At 36.6% G+C, this 18,732-nt stretch overlaps 1 protein-coding gene across 6 annotated transcripts in view; it reads left to right on the top strand.

The window, feature by feature from the left end:
• The window catches only part of LOC121269550, a 106,654-nt gene that overhangs the window by 76,551 nt on the left and 11,371 nt on the right, over positions 1-18,732 (top strand). For all 6 annotated transcript variants that reach the window (XR_005941373.1, XM_041174227.1, XM_041174228.1 and 3 more), the window contains 10 exons: positions 8-49; positions 2,982-3,025; positions 7,021-7,372; positions 9,215-9,277; positions 9,926-10,075; positions 11,893-12,032; positions 13,644-13,700; positions 13,880-13,976; positions 15,332-15,435; positions 17,974-18,061. Coding sequence is in view for 5 of the 6 variants with exons in the window: in XM_041174227.1 (XP_041030161.1) it covers positions 8-49; positions 2,982-3,025; positions 7,021-7,372; positions 9,215-9,277; positions 9,926-10,075; positions 11,893-12,032; positions 13,644-13,700; positions 13,880-13,976; positions 15,332-15,435; positions 17,974-18,061 (1,137 nt within the window). In the remaining variant the exon portion in view is untranslated. The remainder of the gene's footprint in view (positions 1-7; positions 50-2,981; positions 3,026-7,020; positions 7,373-9,214; positions 9,278-9,925; positions 10,076-11,892; positions 12,033-13,643; positions 13,701-13,879; positions 13,977-15,331; positions 15,436-17,973; positions 18,062-18,732) is intronic.

Raw genomic sequence — 18,732 nt, 5'->3', positions numbered from 1 at the left:
CTAACAGGATGAAACAGTTGGATCAAGAAAGAAGGAAGGGAAAACGAAGGTATTTAAAATATTTCCTTGCAAGTTAGACTAAACAGAATTTAGATACATTTAATGTAAAAGTAATTTCAATTATTTCCTCATAATCCATTTTGGCAAGGATTATACTAACAGGGAACCAGCCAAGCATTCTGTGCACCGTTAATAACATCTGCAGTCAACAGCAAATGTTTATGTCAGAACTCTACAAGTTTAATACTTGAAGTATTGATTTTTCCTGATTTGAATGCCTCCTGTTTGATATCCAGGAGGCGACACTGATGCTACGGCAATGGATAGCTGAGCAGCTCCCTTCAGAGAGGAAAGACCTCATGGGGTGGAGCGGGGCGGGTAATGCCGGAGACATTGTAGCTAGGCATTGAATGAGAATGAGACACTATGGGAAAACTTATGCTAAGTCATTATTTGGCTTACTTGAAATTTGTTGGATAAGTTGAATGTTAAAATGCTGTCCACAAATAAAACTAGCATCCTCACAAAACAAGGTGGTATTATCTTTAATGTTTTTTAAGCATATAGCATTCTTTTTAAAGCATATAGCATTCTTTAAATCTTTCGTATTTTGTTTTAAATTAAACATATTTTCTCGTTATAACACAATGGAAAAATACTTTTTGTTATTTTCTGTACTGATGTTTTTTCTGCTGCACTGATATAAATGGTGTTATAGAAAGTTACTCCTCAGTTTTTGCCTTTCGTGCAGGTGTATTGTTTTGTGCTCACCATTTTTCAAATTTCAGTGACTTGCTGCAACAAATTTTGAAAAATAGCCATCACTTACAATCTGATGTTTAAAACATGCCTTGACATTGTTAATCAGAAAATGCATGTGTGTATACCCTATTCTGTCATTCTTCCTCTTTCAGCCTCTCTTTATCTTCCACACCATCTTTCTCATTTCCCCTCGTTTTCATTCTCTGCCTCTCTCATTCCCCCACCAACCCTTTTCTATCTTATAATGCTGCTGCTCCTTTGTATCGAATTTTCTCTCACTTACTGATGACAGCTGTTCCATAGACTCCAGGTATCTCCATTCTAGCTAAAGGTGCTGGCACTTTCTGCTGGCAGTGCAATGCAGTTTAGTCACAGTATAACAGTAATTCTGTTCTACGTATCCTTGTCCCTGAATTGCTTAACAGTGAATTAAGTTTGTAGATGGTGGTGTATATTGGTGAAATTAATATATTTCTGTTACATGCATCAAGTTGACTATCCATGTTGCAGCTGTGATGAAACCTAAACTAGTTGAAGGTCAGGAACTCTGGTTTCCAATGAACCTCGAGCCTCCTGTACATGTGCCAGGGGGAAATGGCAGCACAAATGCAGTTCCAGTTTTTTCTGCTTCTCGGGCTGGGGATTGGCCCTGCATGCCTGCGGAGAAGGGAAAAGAGAACACAGCGCAAAGAGGCAGATCAGATGACCTGATACAGAGTGCCATTACCTTGTAGGTGTCCCAGGGAGCAGGATATGGGAGGGGGGTAGGGAGAAGGTCCCAAAAGGTAGTCCCAGGTAAAGGATGAAGATAGGAGACAAGAATAGATCCCTTGAAGTGAAGTTAAAGGAAGGAGCAGAGAACTAGGCCCCGAGTTAAAGAAAGAACTGCAATGAGCAGACTTGAAATGAAATGGGCTCGAGAGAAGCCTGAAAATTTGAGGAGGCAGCTGAAAGTTGGTGACTCTGTGCTGCAGGCCACTGGGACAAAGGCACCCCTTTGAAGCAGTGGTGTTCTGCTTCGCATGGCGAAAGTCTGAAAATGTACTTGAAAGGTGACGCTTGAGTGTACTCAAAAATCCAGGGGAAAGGAATCTTGGTAGGTGAGGTTGAAACCTTTTAAGGTGGGCCATTGTTGAAACTGCCTGAGTGGGAGAAACCTTTGGAAAGAATTCCAAGGCAAGATCTCCAAATGTGGAAATTAGAAACCCTTGTGAGAAAGGCAAAGTTTCAGTGAGAGTGGTTGGCTTACAACGTGACACTGTGTCCTGGTGGGTTGTTGAGAAATCCATGGAATCTGCTTTGGTTGCACCTGTCATTTAATGTTCAATGTGTGTCAGAGAGAGAAGAAAGGGATTTAAGCTCTCTGAGAAGAAAACTATAAAAGGCTATTGGGAACAGGAGTTAACTGAATAATCAGTTATAGAACTCAGCAAAGTGATAAGTTTAGCAGAGGTGTTACTGGAAGACTGAGTTTAGGGAACTCATTTGTTCACTCTGCAGTTGAAGAAACAGTGAGTTTAGAGTGCAATTTTTGGGTATTTCTGGGAGAGATATGAGCTGGGTAAAAAGCATCCAGTGAATGCTCAGGAATTCACTAGAAGAAAACCATTTGCAACTGTTCCAGTCCCAAATGAGAAGCCTTTGTGTCAAACTAGTGGTATCTCTTCGATGGTTTATGTACCTTGCTGGGGTAAAGGGATAATGGGAATTTGATTCGTCATCTTGTGTTTCTACGGAGATCTTTCCAACCTTTTTGTCTGGTGCAATATAATTCATTTTCTTGTTTAATAAACGTTTTAGTCTTTGTGTTAAAAGTTCATCAGCAGACTCCTGTGAGTTTGTTTAGTAATTTACCTTCACAGTTTCAGAACAAAAACTTAGGATCTATCAAGCCAGGTTTCATTCTGGGATCTGATTTGCCCAATATTAACATCAGCTGGGATCGTAGCACGACTTACAAGAAGAGAAAAAAAATTGAGTTGCAGAATGATAATTGCTAAAGTAGCACCACATGCCTAGTGAAGATTTGACTAAAAATAGAAAGATATAAACTAAAAGCCAGAGTTTTTTAAAGAATTTTCATGTGAACCTATATAGGATTCTTAGAAGTTGACAAGTGCATGTAGCTAAGTATTTTAATCAAGGTGCTTGATTTAACTTATCGACCAAAAGTACATTCTAATTTTTCTTCATCCCTTTTCTTCCCCACTTCCATTCAGAATATAGAACTTTCAAATGAGTGGATGAAGAATGATAAATGCAGGTAAGAATATTAATTGTGTTAAAGGCATAATAGTCATTGATTAGCAATGAAGTTTAAAAAAAATAAGCCAGTGAGCTAGGTGGATAGTGACAATATAAGAGGGCAGTATAATGGTGGCACGTTGTCCTGGCCTTCTCTTCAAAACTAATGCATTGATTACATGGATCAAGAAGCCTGAAAAGACATGCATTTATGTAGTCCCTTTAATGTAGGCGGAAGTCCCACAATATTTAATAACATTTTAATCAAAGCAGAATGGATGGCACATCAAAGAAGGGGCAGCTAGAAGGGGTGACCAAAGTTTAGTCAAAGTGGTGAGTTTTAAGGAGGGCCCTAAAGGAGAAGATGGGGAGAGGTTTAGGGAAAGCACAAAGCAATTTCAATAGCTGAAGGCACGGCTGTTAGCAGCAAAGAGAAAGGGAAGGGGTTGCATAAGAGATCAGACTTAGAAGAACGGCAAATTTGGGGGCCGGGGTGGTGGTGGGTGCGGGGGAGGATGGTTGTAGGGCTAGGGAAGTTAGGTAGAGGGAGGGATGGGGCCACAATATGATTTAAACCTTAACGTAAGAATTTTAAATTAGTGGTGCTGAAGTCCAGGAACAATATTGAGGGTCAGAAAGAGAATGGGTGAGTGGGATTTTGGATGAGATGGCGTTCATGGAGGCTGACCAGGAAAACATTACAGTAGTCAAGACACGAGGGATCTGCTTTATATGGGTATGGCAGAGACTTGACTAGTACCAAACAAAATGCTGCAGATGGTGGAAATCTGAAATAAAAACAAAAAATTGCTGGAAATACTCGTCAAGTATGCTGCCTGACCTGCTGAGTATAGTTCATCCAAGCTTATTTTAAAAATGCTATGGTGAACATTACAGTCGCCTATTTGGAAGAACCGTATTGTGTTGCTCAATTCTCTGTGTGGTCGGGTAGCTAGTCTGTTATTTCCAGATGACCCGAGGCATGTATTCACAAGATATATCGCTGAAAATTTGATCTGCAATTAATTTCTCGTCATTAAGGTTGTCGGATTGTATGGAAAAATGTTGAACTAATGAATTCTTGTCAACATTTTGTCAAAAGAAACAAAGAGAATCAGATTCAACTAACTAATGAAGCAGCGTGATGCTATATTAATCTGCTGTGCCATTATTTTAACTGAATATGATGAAGCCTAATATTCAGATAGGAACCTTAATATATGACTGTAACTGGTCCTCAAATAAAAATCCCTCTAACATTTGTAACTTTCACTTGCACATTAATCAATTCCTGTTAAAAGAACAACTGTTCCCAATAGTAGTATCCATTTAAATATTTAAGCTATGATTAACACCCATTTAAAAATGACAGTGGGCAGATTATATTTAGTGCAGATGACCACACCAGGGCTAAAATCTAACTTGGAAGAGACTTCCAGGGTAAAATTGAACCTTGCTGTGCTCATTTTTGCAGTGCAAAAAAAAAAGGGACATTAATGTCCAATTTAGGGGGCCAACTCCCATTCCAAATAGAGACATGTTTGATACCACATTAATTTGGGCAGAATTTAGACATCCCTGACATCAACTTGAAACAAGTGTTGGGCCTCTCACAAGTGTCAGCCATGACTTCATTGACAGCACTTTTGTCTCGAGTCAACAGATCTGGGTTCAAGTCCTACTCCAGGACTTGAGCACAAAATTCAGGTTAACAGTCCACTGAAATCCTGAGGGAGTGGTATGCCGTGGCAAGTGGTACGCAGTGACGAGTGGTATGCCTTGGGAAGTGCTGTTATTTTGAGAAGCTAAATTGAGGACCCACCTGCTCTCTCTTCCTCGGGTCATGACAATCCTGATGGTATAGCTTTCCAGAGTTCTTTTTCAACCAACCAACCAATAACACCCCGGTTCACGGTTTGGCCACTTCTGAGAAAAAAACCCAGCTCTTTAGCGCCTCTGAGCTATTCACACAGCTTTCCAGGATTTAGACCTTTGTTTAGTCAGCTCATACATTGCCTTCGAGAGCGTCGGTCTCCTTTTCTGCCAAAAAAAAATTGACCTCTTCCAACAACTCCACAGCTCCTTACCTGAGCCACTAATGGCCAATGTTGAAACATGGCAGAGGCTTTCTGACAAAAGTGTCACGACTCACTGGGGATAGTGCACTGCAATATGTTCCCCGAGCTGCGACAAATGTGAAAAGTTTGATCAAACCACTAGATTGCCCAATTCTACTTAACTCTTTAATTTAGGTTAACAGGATACGAGCATCAGGTTTGTCAACTTATTAAGTAAATAACCGTTTATTGAACAAACTGTCGTTAACCATTGGCAAAAGAAAGAAATATGAACTGTTAATTTCTAACTCTAGAACCTAAACTTTACCCCTTCTTAAATCCCTATACACACATACAAGACACATAAGACACACAAAAATATGGATTTTAAGGGTGGGGTAAAACAGTTCAATAGCACCAATCCTGGAGTACAGGATTCAGTGGACTGATTTTGATTGATGTCTTCCAAATTCCTTTCAGTTCTTCTTAAGAAGGTTGTCTTCCAGCACTTTCAGTATTTAGTTCACTGGTTGAGCACTTGCCTTTCAATGTCTCTAACAGTGATTTTCCCCATTGCCTCTTTTCAGAGAGAAGGCAGGTTATAGAGATAGAAGAAAAATCCAGCTAGCTATTATTGTGGAATTACTGGAATCTTTGACACACAAGAGAAAGAGGTTTTAGGTCTTGTTCCTTTCAGGCTAGGAGCTATTCTGCTGCACTGCTTCTCACACGCAACCTGGTCACTTGTCAGGAGCCAATTAAAACGTTGCGAGGCAGATCCCTTGGTCCAGGACTCCTTTCCAGTACCATTCTGTCTTCATGGCACACACTTCCATTGCAACATTGTATTTACCTCTCATCCTATTCCAGTCTTTCAACCTGAAAATAAAAAGATATGTTATTTTCAACAACCCAACAGAAATAAAAAGGTATGTTCCTTACAAAAATGATAGGAAGACTGGTTTAAATTTGGCTGAGAAGTGCAAGGAAGAATTGTGCTAGACTAGTGAACAATGAATAGAAAAATGACAAAGGTTAGCAATAAGATTTTTTTCCCCCAGAATAGTACTAATCATTACTACTTCCATTTTGAGCTTATTTTATAATGATTTCTATCTTTTTTAATGGGACTCTTTCCGTCAGGACATTTTTAGCAGCTCTACTCAATTTCTCATTAACTTTGTAAGTTTAGGCAGTGCCAAATGTTTTACTTCTTTTGGAATGTAAGTATCCCTTTCCTGATAGTTATAACAGTAAACGAGCTTGAATAGCCGCAACCCAGTAATGAATGGACACACAACCAGAACACAAATTTGCAACTCAGCATCATTTTAGCGCTGTACTTTGGGAGTGGAAACATGGAAGATCCAGTAGTTTGAATAAGTATAACAGTTTTTATTCTGCTTTATGATGTTTTACCACTGTTTTATGCTTCAGGTAAATATTTACATCTGCAGTGTTTTCTGGTTCACACTCTTATGGTTAGGCATCCTAACATCATTCTAGAATCCAGAAATGACTGGCGATGTTAAGTGTATGATGTTTTATTCCCAAACCCATTTCTTCTTCCCCAAAGAATTAATACCACTTGGCTTCAAATGCCATCCTTTAACTGGAAAGTTTGGGTTGTGTCAATATTCCTGTAAGGCATTTCAAAAATATTACAGAGGTATTGTATTTGAATCTCCTGCAATTTCAAGTATATTCCTTTTGTTGTGAAGTCAGCATACTTCCAGTTTACCATGTGGACTAGAATAAATATTTGAAGGTAACATTTAGTAGGTACTGTCTGCAAAACACCAGTCACTATTTTTCAAAAGTAATTCATACCTAAAATTCTTTGTATGAATAGTGAATTGGCATATCTTTGAGTTACCAACATTTATTCTTTGAAATGATACATATCTAAGGGCACTAAACTAAGCTAAAAAAATGTTCATAACTTTTGATTTTTCAGATTTTTGGAAGAGTCAGCATCTAAACTGAATGAAAGCAGTTATGTGGATTCTGAAATGACAGATTATTATCAATGGGCACCAAAAGAAGAAAAGGTGCAAAACTCAAACACCAATACATATTTAGATAATGTTCTTCAAGATAAGATTTACTCGATAAATTTGGAGTCATATTCCAATAAAAAGAATAAACGCAAGACTAAAGCATATGGGACATCGCAACATAAAGATGAGGAACATGGTACACAATCTGCCTTGTTAGCAGAGGAACAAGGAAGCTCAGATGATTCTTATTTTAAGTTACAGTCCTTAAAAATCAGCAGTGGACCAGATGCACACAGTGTTGTCAGTAAGGTAGGCGAATAGTCCTAATTCCAACAAGTTAATTCTTGTAATTGTTACTAACTTCTGTTCATCTGTTTAACAATCCATGGTATGGTTTAACAGTGACGGTTTGGTTCTACAGAGAATTTTGCCACTTTTTTTATTAGTTTCATTCCCTCTCAGATCAATTGACTAAGATTGGCAAAATCTTTATAAAGGAGCACCGCTGCATTACTGGAGGGTAGTGAGTGTTATTCTACTATTCAAGAAAGGGGAGAGAGATAGACCATTAAATCACTGGCCAAGCAGCCTAACATCAGTTGGGGATGTTTTTGGAAGCCATTATCAGGGACAAAATAACTTTCATCTGGAAAGGCCTGGATTAATCAAGGAGAGCCAGCATGAATTTATTAAAGGAAATTCATGTCTGACTAATGTAATTGAATTCCTTGGTGAGGTAAGAGGAAGGTGAGATAAGAGGAAGTTGATGTATGTTCAAGTAGATGTATCTGTAGACTTTTGGAAAGCATTGAAAAAAAATTCCACACAAGACATGAACTTGGAAGCCAAAAGAATTAAGGTGAAAGTGGCGCTAAGGTTACAAAATTGGCTCAGGTTATTGGCAGTTCATGAATATTTCTTAGACAGAGGTGGCTGGCCTTTGTTTCCCAAATATTGTGGGCTCATTACTATTTTCAATTTTTGTAAACTACCTTGATTCAGGTGTAGGGAACAGCATTATGAAGTTTGCAGATGAATCATTCAGTAACCAGAGATTATGGATTAAAATCATTGGCAAAAGGGGAAATGAGATTTTTTTTCCATTGAATGTTCAGGGCCTGGAACACTCCACCTGAAAGAGCGGTGGAAGCTGATTTCATAAATTATTTCAGAAGGGAGTTGAATAGGAACTTGAGGCTGAGAAACTTACAGGTTTACAGACAAAAAGCTAGAAGGTGGAGCTCATCAGAAACACTCGGAGGCACAAAGGGCCAAATGGCTTCTTTCTGTGCTGTAAGTGAAAATATAACTTTGATTTCCAGTTGGGAATTTCCCCTGTTAAGATTTTTTAATGTCCTGCTCCTGTAAGTAAACTTAAATTTTTAGCTGTCTGTGTTTCAAGTGAAGAAGCATTTTACAGTATGTAATATTGTAATTACACATTATAGAAATGCGTATTCATTAAAGGATAAAAAATGGTAAGCATTGTTATTTGTGCAGCTTTGCAACATCCTTCCCATTTAAACCCGTGTAATTGCAGCTCTTTTAGTTTTGTGCGGAAACTAAGACATTTGTATGTTAATCATCATCATCTGACCTATTGCTGATACGGTCATCTTGCCAAATCAATTACTGTAAATAGATTTTATTGTAGGCAGAAAACATGACTTGTATTTTGTGTTTTATTGGATTTAATTGTCTGGTGGGTGGTAATCTCTGAAACTTTTGTCTGTGAAACTACTTTGGGCCATAAGCCAAATGCTTTAAAACTTAGTAAGACCTTTGCTGTTTTTTCCCCCTCTTTATTCAGGCGTTGTTACCAAAGGTATAAAATTGGTTAAACATAGAAAAGAAAAAGAAAATCCATCTTGATTTAATGATGGACTTAAGCCAGCATTTGACAACATTTTCGTGAAAAATCCTGAGAATAAAATTAGTTTGAATTGCATATGCTAAACAGATAGCATATCTAGAAAACCATGGGATGCGGTATGGAAATTGCTGTAGTCATCCATCACTCTTGTGCATGCCTCAAATATATTGTGATACTTTGTTCCTAGAGTACATACTATTCATACATAGCCAATGTTCATAGTTGTATAAAATTATAGAATATATGCTGATTCTTTTCTTTCCCTTTTCTTCTCAAAGAATATAAAGAGTAGCAATGCCGCAGTGCTCACTGATCCTATAAAACCTTTTGAAAGCAAAGAGGTAAGATCAAAAACTTAAACTCTCCTCTAAGCAGAAATGATTTTAAGCCATTCTTTCATTTAAAAAGATTCTAAATGTCAGTAACCGTGAAGCTTAAATTGTTCCTTATCACTGTAAATACATAAATTGTTTTTAATACAATTGACAGGTAAGAATGATGATCTTGCAGTGACTGTAAAGCTTCAATATCAGAGTTATAATTAAGAGCATAAGCTGTGTGATCAAGTCCTGAACATCAATGAGGTTACTGATGCTTTTAGCCTTTTCTCTAACACAGCAGAAAAAAAAGGATATTATTAAAATCAGAATGGGACTAAATGGAAAGCTCTTTCAGAAAGCCAGCGCAGAAATGGTGGAGCAAATGGCCTTCAACATAATAAAATCCTACAATTCTATTGTAGATATTTTCTAGTAATCTACTGTTGAATGAAATTCCTGTACTTTTAGCGGTCAGTAATAAGTAACATTTAAATAACCATTCTGTTGAGATAATAAGCACTTCACACGTGTTTGTTGATGTTGTGATGAGAGACTGCCCTCTCTCCAAACAAAACGTTTGCCTAATAATTCTTTTTGCATGAGTAGTCTTTGTTCTGAACAAGATACCAGATGCACATTATGTGGTTTTGTTTGTCTTTTGACCTGCAGAGAACCTTTTTGAATCTTTACCATGAGAACATTCACCTTTTACAGAACTATGAGAAGTCACAAAAATTGTACGTTCAACTTTGTACTGACACTCAAAATGAAATCAAAACCTTCAAAGAAAGGCATGAACAGCTTATGTTCAATGAGAAGGTGGGATTAACTTCATTATAAAGCTTGACACTATTGTCAAAGTTGGCTTGTTATTATAAGCATAAAATTTAGAATTACCATGCTATTAACTTGGAACACATGATTTAATATTTCATAACACTGTGCATAGATTCTGGAATACTAATTTATATAATGATAACTCTTATCTGGATCAACAAGAATAGGCCTAGATGTTCTAATTGGAGTCTGCTCATACCCAAAATGATTGGATACAAGTTTTAGACTCCGACAGAAAGCAAGATCAGCTCATTGGCATAGTACAAATTTGAATCTCTTTAATGACTCGAAGGTTACAGGAATGGAAAATTAACATACAAATGATACTTAAAGGAATGGGAATAATTAAAGGCGAGTGTTACCATGGGATAACAAGAATTCTTAGTGCTTAGATAAGCTAAAAAGTCTACCAGTAGTTTAAAGCTTTTTGATGTGTTACGATACAGCAGTTGGTAAAGGCTGAGTTGTTTAAATCCCAAAGCTGTCGTAATCTGTATTTTCAATTGGTATCCTTGAGATACAACTCTGAATTCAGGAATAAAACCACCAAGCATCAAGAGGTTTTATATAAAACTAAATTAAACGTTTATTATTTTAACAACAAATTAAACATGTACACATGTCTACAAATTACTACCATAATTTTTAAACAAATTCCACAAATCAGTCACTCCTAGGTGAATCTTCACCAAGGCAAAAATAACTCAAAGACTTTAAACAGACACCAGGCAAAGCACATTTGACCTTACGAATTCAAAATGAGGTTCCTTGCAATTTGGTTTCTTTGCAAACACAGTTGTAGGCTTACAGGCTGGATAGATCTTAAATGCCTGTGACTTATACACACAAACTCCTTTCTGTTTAGCTAGCTTCCCCTTTGAATATAAATTTTCTATTGTATTACTAGGTTTTTTAATTTTACCTCTCCTAACAATAATCCTTTCATTCCACCAATTTTATTGGTAATATAAATACATTGCTTGGTGTCTCCCAACTAGGTGCAAGATTTTACCTATTCTTTTGAGTGGTTCATTCAACAAACACAAATTGCACTTTACCTTTTAATTTCCTTATGTTTATCTATTTAACATCTCAAAACTATTATACATCAAAGCACCCAGACTGGCTGGCTTTAATCCAATTAAGACACACACAGACACATACATAGACACACACAGACACAGACCCTACCACAATTCCAATTTAACAATTTCCAATAACATTTGAGACAATATTTCTTCATGACAGATGGAACAAATTTTACAGGAGAAACAGCAATGTTAGATTTTAAAATCACATCAAATTGAAACCACAAATCAGTCCCATATTACCCATAGTATATGCTAGATTGCACCTGTTATAATATATATATATATATATATATATATATATATCATCAACCTACATTTCTTAATACTTTGAGAACTGAACAGATTTTTCATCCATCCTCATTCTCTCAACATTCTAAAATGATGTGGAACTTGAACCTACAAACAAAAGTGAACAATGTGCTTGAGTCTTGGTGGAGGTGAGTTTTGTTGTATTGGAGAGAAGATAGAAATTGTTCCTGCACTCTTTAGAGGAACGAGTATCCTAATGATTGGTAGGAAATCATTTTTTAAAATTCTAATTGAAATATTTTTAAAATCCTGTAAGCGTAATGTAAGTGCATTAGTTTTTTTCAGGGTTTTAGAGGATGTATGGTTAACTTATCAGTGGAAAACAGTGGAAATGGAAACAGACACAAAATATAACAAATTAAAGTAAGGTTATTCACTTTCTAACTCTCTTTATAATAGAAACTGAGGGATGAACTCAAATCGGTAAAGGTACAGTTGGAGACTGAAAAAGAGAAACTTCATGATCAAAGAAAATATCAATCGCAGGAACTCAGTGCACGACAGGAAGAACTTAAATCTATGAAGATTAATTTAGAAAGGTACGATGAACCTGAATGTCTAAAAGATATCCTGAAGCCTCTGAGTTACAAAATTGAGCAATAAATGCCAACCTTGCCTTACTCTAAGAATGATTTTTTTTAAAGTCTGGCTACAGTTTCAGAGCCATCTGGTTGAAATAAACTCCAGTAGATAAACATGGATTTGGGATTTGACACCATGATCCACATTGACTAGATTGCGTCTGCAACTCGCATGATGATTAACATTTAATTAGGAAAAGACTGACAGGCTTTATCTCTTCACTCTTGAAAAAAGAAGGCTGAGGGGTGACCTAATCGAGGTCCTTTAAAATTATGAAAAGTTTTGAGAGTGGATAGAGAGACAATGGGCGGAATTTTACAGCTCCGTCTGAGCAGGGGCCGGGCCGTAAAATGCGGCGAGCCTTTCAAAAATCCACTGACTTCGGCAGGACTGGAGGATCCCACCTGTGGGAGGGGCCGTGAAATTCCGCCCAATGACGACTTTTCTGGGGAAGAGCATAACTAGAGTCCATTGAAATAAGATAGTCACCAAAAAGTCTAATAGGGAATTCAGAAGAAACTTCACCCAAAGAGTATGTATGTGAAACCCTCTACCCCACCACATGGTTGAAGGGAATAGCACAGATGCATTTAAGGGGAAGCAAGACAAGCATATGAGGGAGAATATATGGTTATGATAGTAGACTTAGATGACAAAAGATGGGAAGAGGCTTGAGCGAAGCATAAACACTGGCATGGTCTAGTTGCACCAAATGGCCTATTTCTGTGTCATATATTCTCTGTAATATGTAATTCCATTGGAGTCAACTGGCAGGTTTCAGAACTGGCCTTATCAGCTTTTCAAACAATTGATATTTTAGTAAAACCTCTTCAGAGTCTCTTGGTTTTCTGTTGAGTCATGTTAATAACTTATTGGGAGACTTGCACTCAGTATTGAATGGGTAACTTAACCACTTCTGACCTTGAATGGAATTTAGATACATTAGGTGAGAAAGTCAATTGTTCACAAGTCAACTTTGCCCTTTCGTGGTCATTGCAACTTCAACTGACGTGTAAATATTTGTGAACATTGTGGTTTAATCCTAGAAATTAATGTAATCTTCACATTACTTAGAATTCAATCGTGTTTTGGTTTCAGGCATATTTATTTTGAAATGGCTAAAATTTCAGCCTTTGTTCCTAAACTTATGTTCAGTTATAAGGTGCTGGTAAATAAAACATGCGTTTGCGAGGAGAAAGATTAAGGCCAACTACTAACGTGTGTATAGCGTGTTGTGGCTAAAAAGGGGGTTGACCTATACACCATTGTTTACGGTAATAATTGATGCTAACTAGTGTTTTCTCATTTTTGTCAATGAAAATGACAGTCTGTTCTATTTACTTAAATTAAGGGAATTGAATGTGTAATTGAATATGGCAAAATCTTGTATCTATATAGTGCCTTTAATGTATCAAAACCTCCCACGGCACTTCACAGAAACATTATGAAGCAAAACTGGACACCCAGCACATAAGGTAATAGATATGAGGGCAGTTGGCCAAAAGCTTGATCAAAGAGGTAGATTATATATAATAGGATAACATCTCAAATGTGAATTTTCTTTTTAGGTCCAAAAAAGCTATTCATGAAAATGATACTGAGGTTCAGAAAATAAAAGAAGAAAGGTATTCTACTGCTTCTTGCTGCACTATACTTATTTTAAGCCTTTTAATATTAGAAGTTGAAGTAAAATGCTTAAATATATGTTAATTCTTAGAGCTGTACCATGTATGTCACTGTTAATACTATACACAAGTAGCAGCTATTTTGAGGTTATCTTTATCAGAATGACTATTGTTTTCAGGGAAAAATGGATCAGTGACAGGAAGAAATTGCAGAAAAATTGTCGCAAGATGAAGGAAAATTGTAGAGAGTCAGCAAACAGACTGCTTTCTGTTGAGGTACTTATTTCCGGGAAAGATTACATAAATGACATGCATAAATATTTGTGCAGAACTGACAAAAGTGAAATCCGTGTTGAACAAATCTGATGTTTGGATTTTTTTCTTTAGGTTTACTTTTACTCGCTTAGAGAATTTTGGTTTATTTTCGATCGTATAGAATTTATTTGCAACTACTAGTATTTATAGATTTAAAGAAAGGTTGTAATGTTCATAGTGCTGATTTGATAAACTGAACTATTTCATGTGGATTGTCAAATTAGGTTTGTTTCTATGATAATCCACATCCCTCACTCCCTAAATAACCTTAGATTGCAGTCTTTTTTAAAGAAATCATTCTTATTGATTCTCTGTCATTTTTCTGAGCTCTGGCCGCTCGGGTCCAAGCACTGTCTGCAGCTGCTGCCACGCCTCCGCCAATGCCGCTTAGAATAAATCACCAAGGTGTATTCAAGAGTGGCCTGGTAGCAAAAATGGCTGACTTCTGTTTAAATCTTTCCATAAGAAAGGACTAAGACGTGCAAATGCGATGGGGCAGGTTATCAATCCTGGATCTTTCCACTTCATAGCTCACTTGTTGATGAAGCATGCTGATCTATCAGATTGCTGTGCTATTAGGCTATTACAATATTATACTATAGTTATAAGGACACACAAAATGAACCACTTGCATCACTTCACTTAACTTTTCTGCCCAATGGCAGCTTAACTGATGCCTTTCAGGCCTATAACACATTGGGAAATTCTGGAGATCCTCAATGCAGATGTAAATTTATGAAACTAGCATTATAAAGTCATATTGTCAAAATGAAATTTCTCAATTCCTTCCTTTGTGTAGCATTTGATAATTTAGCAACTTTTACAGTATATTTAACATAATAAAATATTCCAAGACACTTTGCAGGAGAGTTATAATTTGACACTTAGTCACATAATGGAGATATTAGGGCAGATGACTATAGGTTTGAACAAAGCGGTAGGTTTGAAAGAGCATGTTAAAGGAAGAAAGAGAGGTAGAAAGACAAACAGGTTTATGGAGGGAATTCCAGAGTTTAGGTCCAGGTAACTGAAGGCACGGCCAGCAGTGTTGGTGCACTTAAAATCAGGTATACTCAAGAGGCCAGATTTAGAGGAGCACAGATATCTGAGTCAAGGCGTTCCTAGTGGATGGTTCAGTAACATTAATGTACAAGTTGTAATCTGCCTGAATAAATGTTAAATGGAGTATACACTAATGGCAGAAGAATACAATTTCTGTTTGTTACTACATATCTGCTCTATTCTTTATGAATTAAAGGCAGTAAAATTGCCTTTTTTATGCATATTTTCTATATGTTGATTATTTCTTGCTCCAGACTCAAATTCAAGAATGGAAGAAATACACAAGGTTATATTTTCTTAATCACCTGCTTCAGGAGGCTGTTGAAAATGTGAAGTTTTACACTGCACAGAAGAATCGGTAAGTGTTCAATACAGTTTGTAGTGTATTGGATGTTAAAAAGACATGTGAACCTGTGGATGCCATAAGCAAAAAAGTCACGAGTTGAATGCGAGGTATAACTTGTTTCCTGGAACATCACTCAGTATGGTTAATGCTGACTTTGATAAAACGTTGCACACCACATTGAATCAAAATCTGATGCAACGGAAAGCAGAGATAGGTTTGGGTAGATTTTTTGTGAATTGTGTTCTGATCACCATAGAGATCGTTAACTTTTTAAAAACGTTTGAATTCCAGTGACTGGAAGGATCGCACAATAACATTTCAAGTTTTAAGACTTTTACTGTAACTAACAAACTAAAAAAAAACATTGAACAAACACTATTTTTCTAGGCAGCTTAAACTCTAAACTACTGAAAAGTTTCCCATTTAACTTTGCAAATGACTGAAAATCCCCCACCATGGTTACACTTTACGTTTTCCATTAAGTGGACACTTTGTTCTCTCTCCTAACATATGCTCCGGATGATGTGTTACCTTTTTCCTTTTCCAGCCACGTAACTTCTAACCCCAGGCCTTACTTTCACGATGAGTTACCCTGAAGATTCCTCCCTCTAGCCAGTGCTAGGTATCTTCCGGCCTCATTTAAATCCTCACGAACTTAGTCTTTTCTACCTGAGCCCAAGCTCCCACCTGTCTTCCCTGTGGTTAATAATAAAGACAGTATTTTTTCTGCTTCAGGCGCAGGACTGGCTATCTCTCAGATTTTTGCAGGCTGATTTGTCTTTGATGCTTAAAGAAACCTGCAACCCGATATCAGAATGGCTTTCTATTGACTTTTCCTCCCTTAAAGTCCACCCCATGACAGTTTGAATCACATGAGCCTTGCATCCAGGTAGAAATGCTAATTAGCTGTCCTGTAGAGCCCGAACTCCATTTTATCCTGGAATTGAATAGATAGTTTGAAGTAAAACCGTTTATAAAACCTGACATTCCTAACACTTCCTGTGTGATGTGGAGACTAACAGCCGACTCTGTCAACACAGATGCTCTTGCCATTGTTTATAATTGTGAATATCTTGTACTTTCATTCCAGTAAATCAACCTGGGCCCCCTTTTAACCTTTAACAACCAAGCCACACAAGCTTGTTGTCATGCAGAGTCTAGAGCAGGTCACATGACTCCCTTCATTCCACCAGTTTGCTTTAAAGAGAGTTCAAAAACATCATAAAACTATAAACTTGGTTTTTGTAACAATTGATGAAACCTTGAATCAGGATGTGATGGTGGGATGAATGCTGACCTTTCGGTCTCATGTAATTTCATTTTTTTACAGATATAAAATTGATTAAACATGAAAAAGTGAAAATTGAGAAAAGGGCATTCAAGTGTCCTTCAAGTCTGTTCTTTTCACAATTCATGTACAATTTGTCCATTCATGGGTCCCACCCAATTCTTTGTGCTTGTCGTCTTAATGCCATTTCCTGTGGTTAAGAATTAAGGATGTGGTTGAGAAGAAGGCCTCGTTGAAAAAAAATGTGAAAAATCCTTCACCAAAATAATAGTGCAGTAATGCACGAAAAGAGCAGTATTTTTTGGTTATTACTGATTTCCCCCTTCCCCACTTGAGCTGACAACAATTCTTAACTGTAGTGGCTGAATTTCATTCATGGTAACTTAAGCATCTGAAGTATGAATTAAATAAAGGCATTTCTATTCTACTGTTTTTTTGTGATTTGTAACAACTTTTATAAAATAAAATGAAATGTAGCTTGTTGAAATATTACAAAATAAACTTATGAAAATATTTGAAATGGCCATGTACATAGGGCAACTTTTAGATGGATTTCTACCTTTTCAGCTTATATTTGTATTTCAGTAAATTTGTAGAAAGAAGATACCTGAGTGAAAGTGTTGTTATGGTTAAATTGAGCATTTTCTGCTAAGCAACACAGTATACTGTTTAAAAGTGATATTTTCTGTTGCTTGAATCAGGCAATTTTTGAGTCTTAAAAGTCATTTCACTGCTGCAGCAGCATTATTTTAAACTCGGAAGAGTTCAAATACTCCAATTCATGTACAAGGCATGTTAAATTTTCTGCGACCATGGTGCGTGAAAATAAAGCTTTTAAAGCAAAATTTATTATTAAATTACTATTTAAAGCACTGTAAATTATTAATTCTTTAAGAAGATTTAAGTTGCTGTCAAATTACACAATAATCACGCCATTATAAGAACACCCTTTGGGTTTAAAAGAATGTAGTCATTTTATATTAAATACATATTAAGGCCAAATGACGACCACCTGTGCCATAACCATTCTGGATTCTATGGTACACAGCATTGCTATCGTAGCCCATAAGGATTTGACTCTTCTAAACTTGTTCCAAACTGCTTGTATAACCGAGTTACTTCACTGAGAATTGCCCAGTGCTTACTGGCTGCAAAAATAATATTGTTCCCCTCATTTAAAATGAGAAATTATGACCACCTTAACTGTTCAAAAGTAGATTGGTATATTTATTCCTTCATATGTTTCCGATTATATCTTGTAGGAATGTTGATTCTCCAGACGTCCTTGCTACTTGTGACATGTGGGAAAAAAGAATAAAAGGAATTCAAGAACAAATTACCCTCGTCAATGTAAGTTTTATTTTTATTATTTGGTTATTTTTGACTTCCTTAGCATTGCCGCAGCAATGCAAAATTGTGTGTTTTTCTCATTTTGTATTCAAAGATAATTTCCAGATGAGAATATTACTCATCATAAAAGTTCACCAAATGCTGGCCTAGCCTCAGAAGAAATTGATTAGTTATTTGGTTCTGCTTTTTTTGTAAGGAACTTAATCAAGATTTCAACCTACTTAATCAAGATTTCAACCTATTTGGTTTTGTTTCTGCAGTTTTGGAGAGAAGATGTGCTATGATTATGTTTCCTTTTCTAACACAAAACTATCTAAAATTGGCAGAAAAGCTTTTGTTGCAGTGGAAATCGTTAAACTTGCCTCCTTTTTAAATCTTTGGTGCCTTTATCATCTCCACTACTAAATTTGCTGTGAGAAATCAAGCTAGCTTCCAAAAGGATTTTTAAAAAGCATTTGGTGATATTATTTTCTTTATATCAGCGCTGTTTGCTTACTATTTAGTTTCTGCAATAGATTTGCATTGGAAGTTTGATTACTTGGTTTTTTTTGTTTGTAATTTTCTGCTTGCTGCTGTTTTATGAATGTGAAATTTGCGAATGTAATGGACAAAATGTTGCTAGACACAAATGTTCCATTGAATTTCTTTGACCAGCATGTTAAGTAGAATAA

Source organism: Carcharodon carcharias, chromosome 25 (genome assembly GCF_017639515.1).
Source record: "Carcharodon carcharias isolate sCarCar2 chromosome 25, sCarCar2.pri, whole genome shotgun sequence".
NCBI lineage: Eukaryota > Metazoa > Chordata > Chondrichthyes > Lamniformes > Lamnidae > Carcharodon > Carcharodon carcharias.
This window is presented reverse-complemented; position numbering and strand designations above follow the sequence as displayed.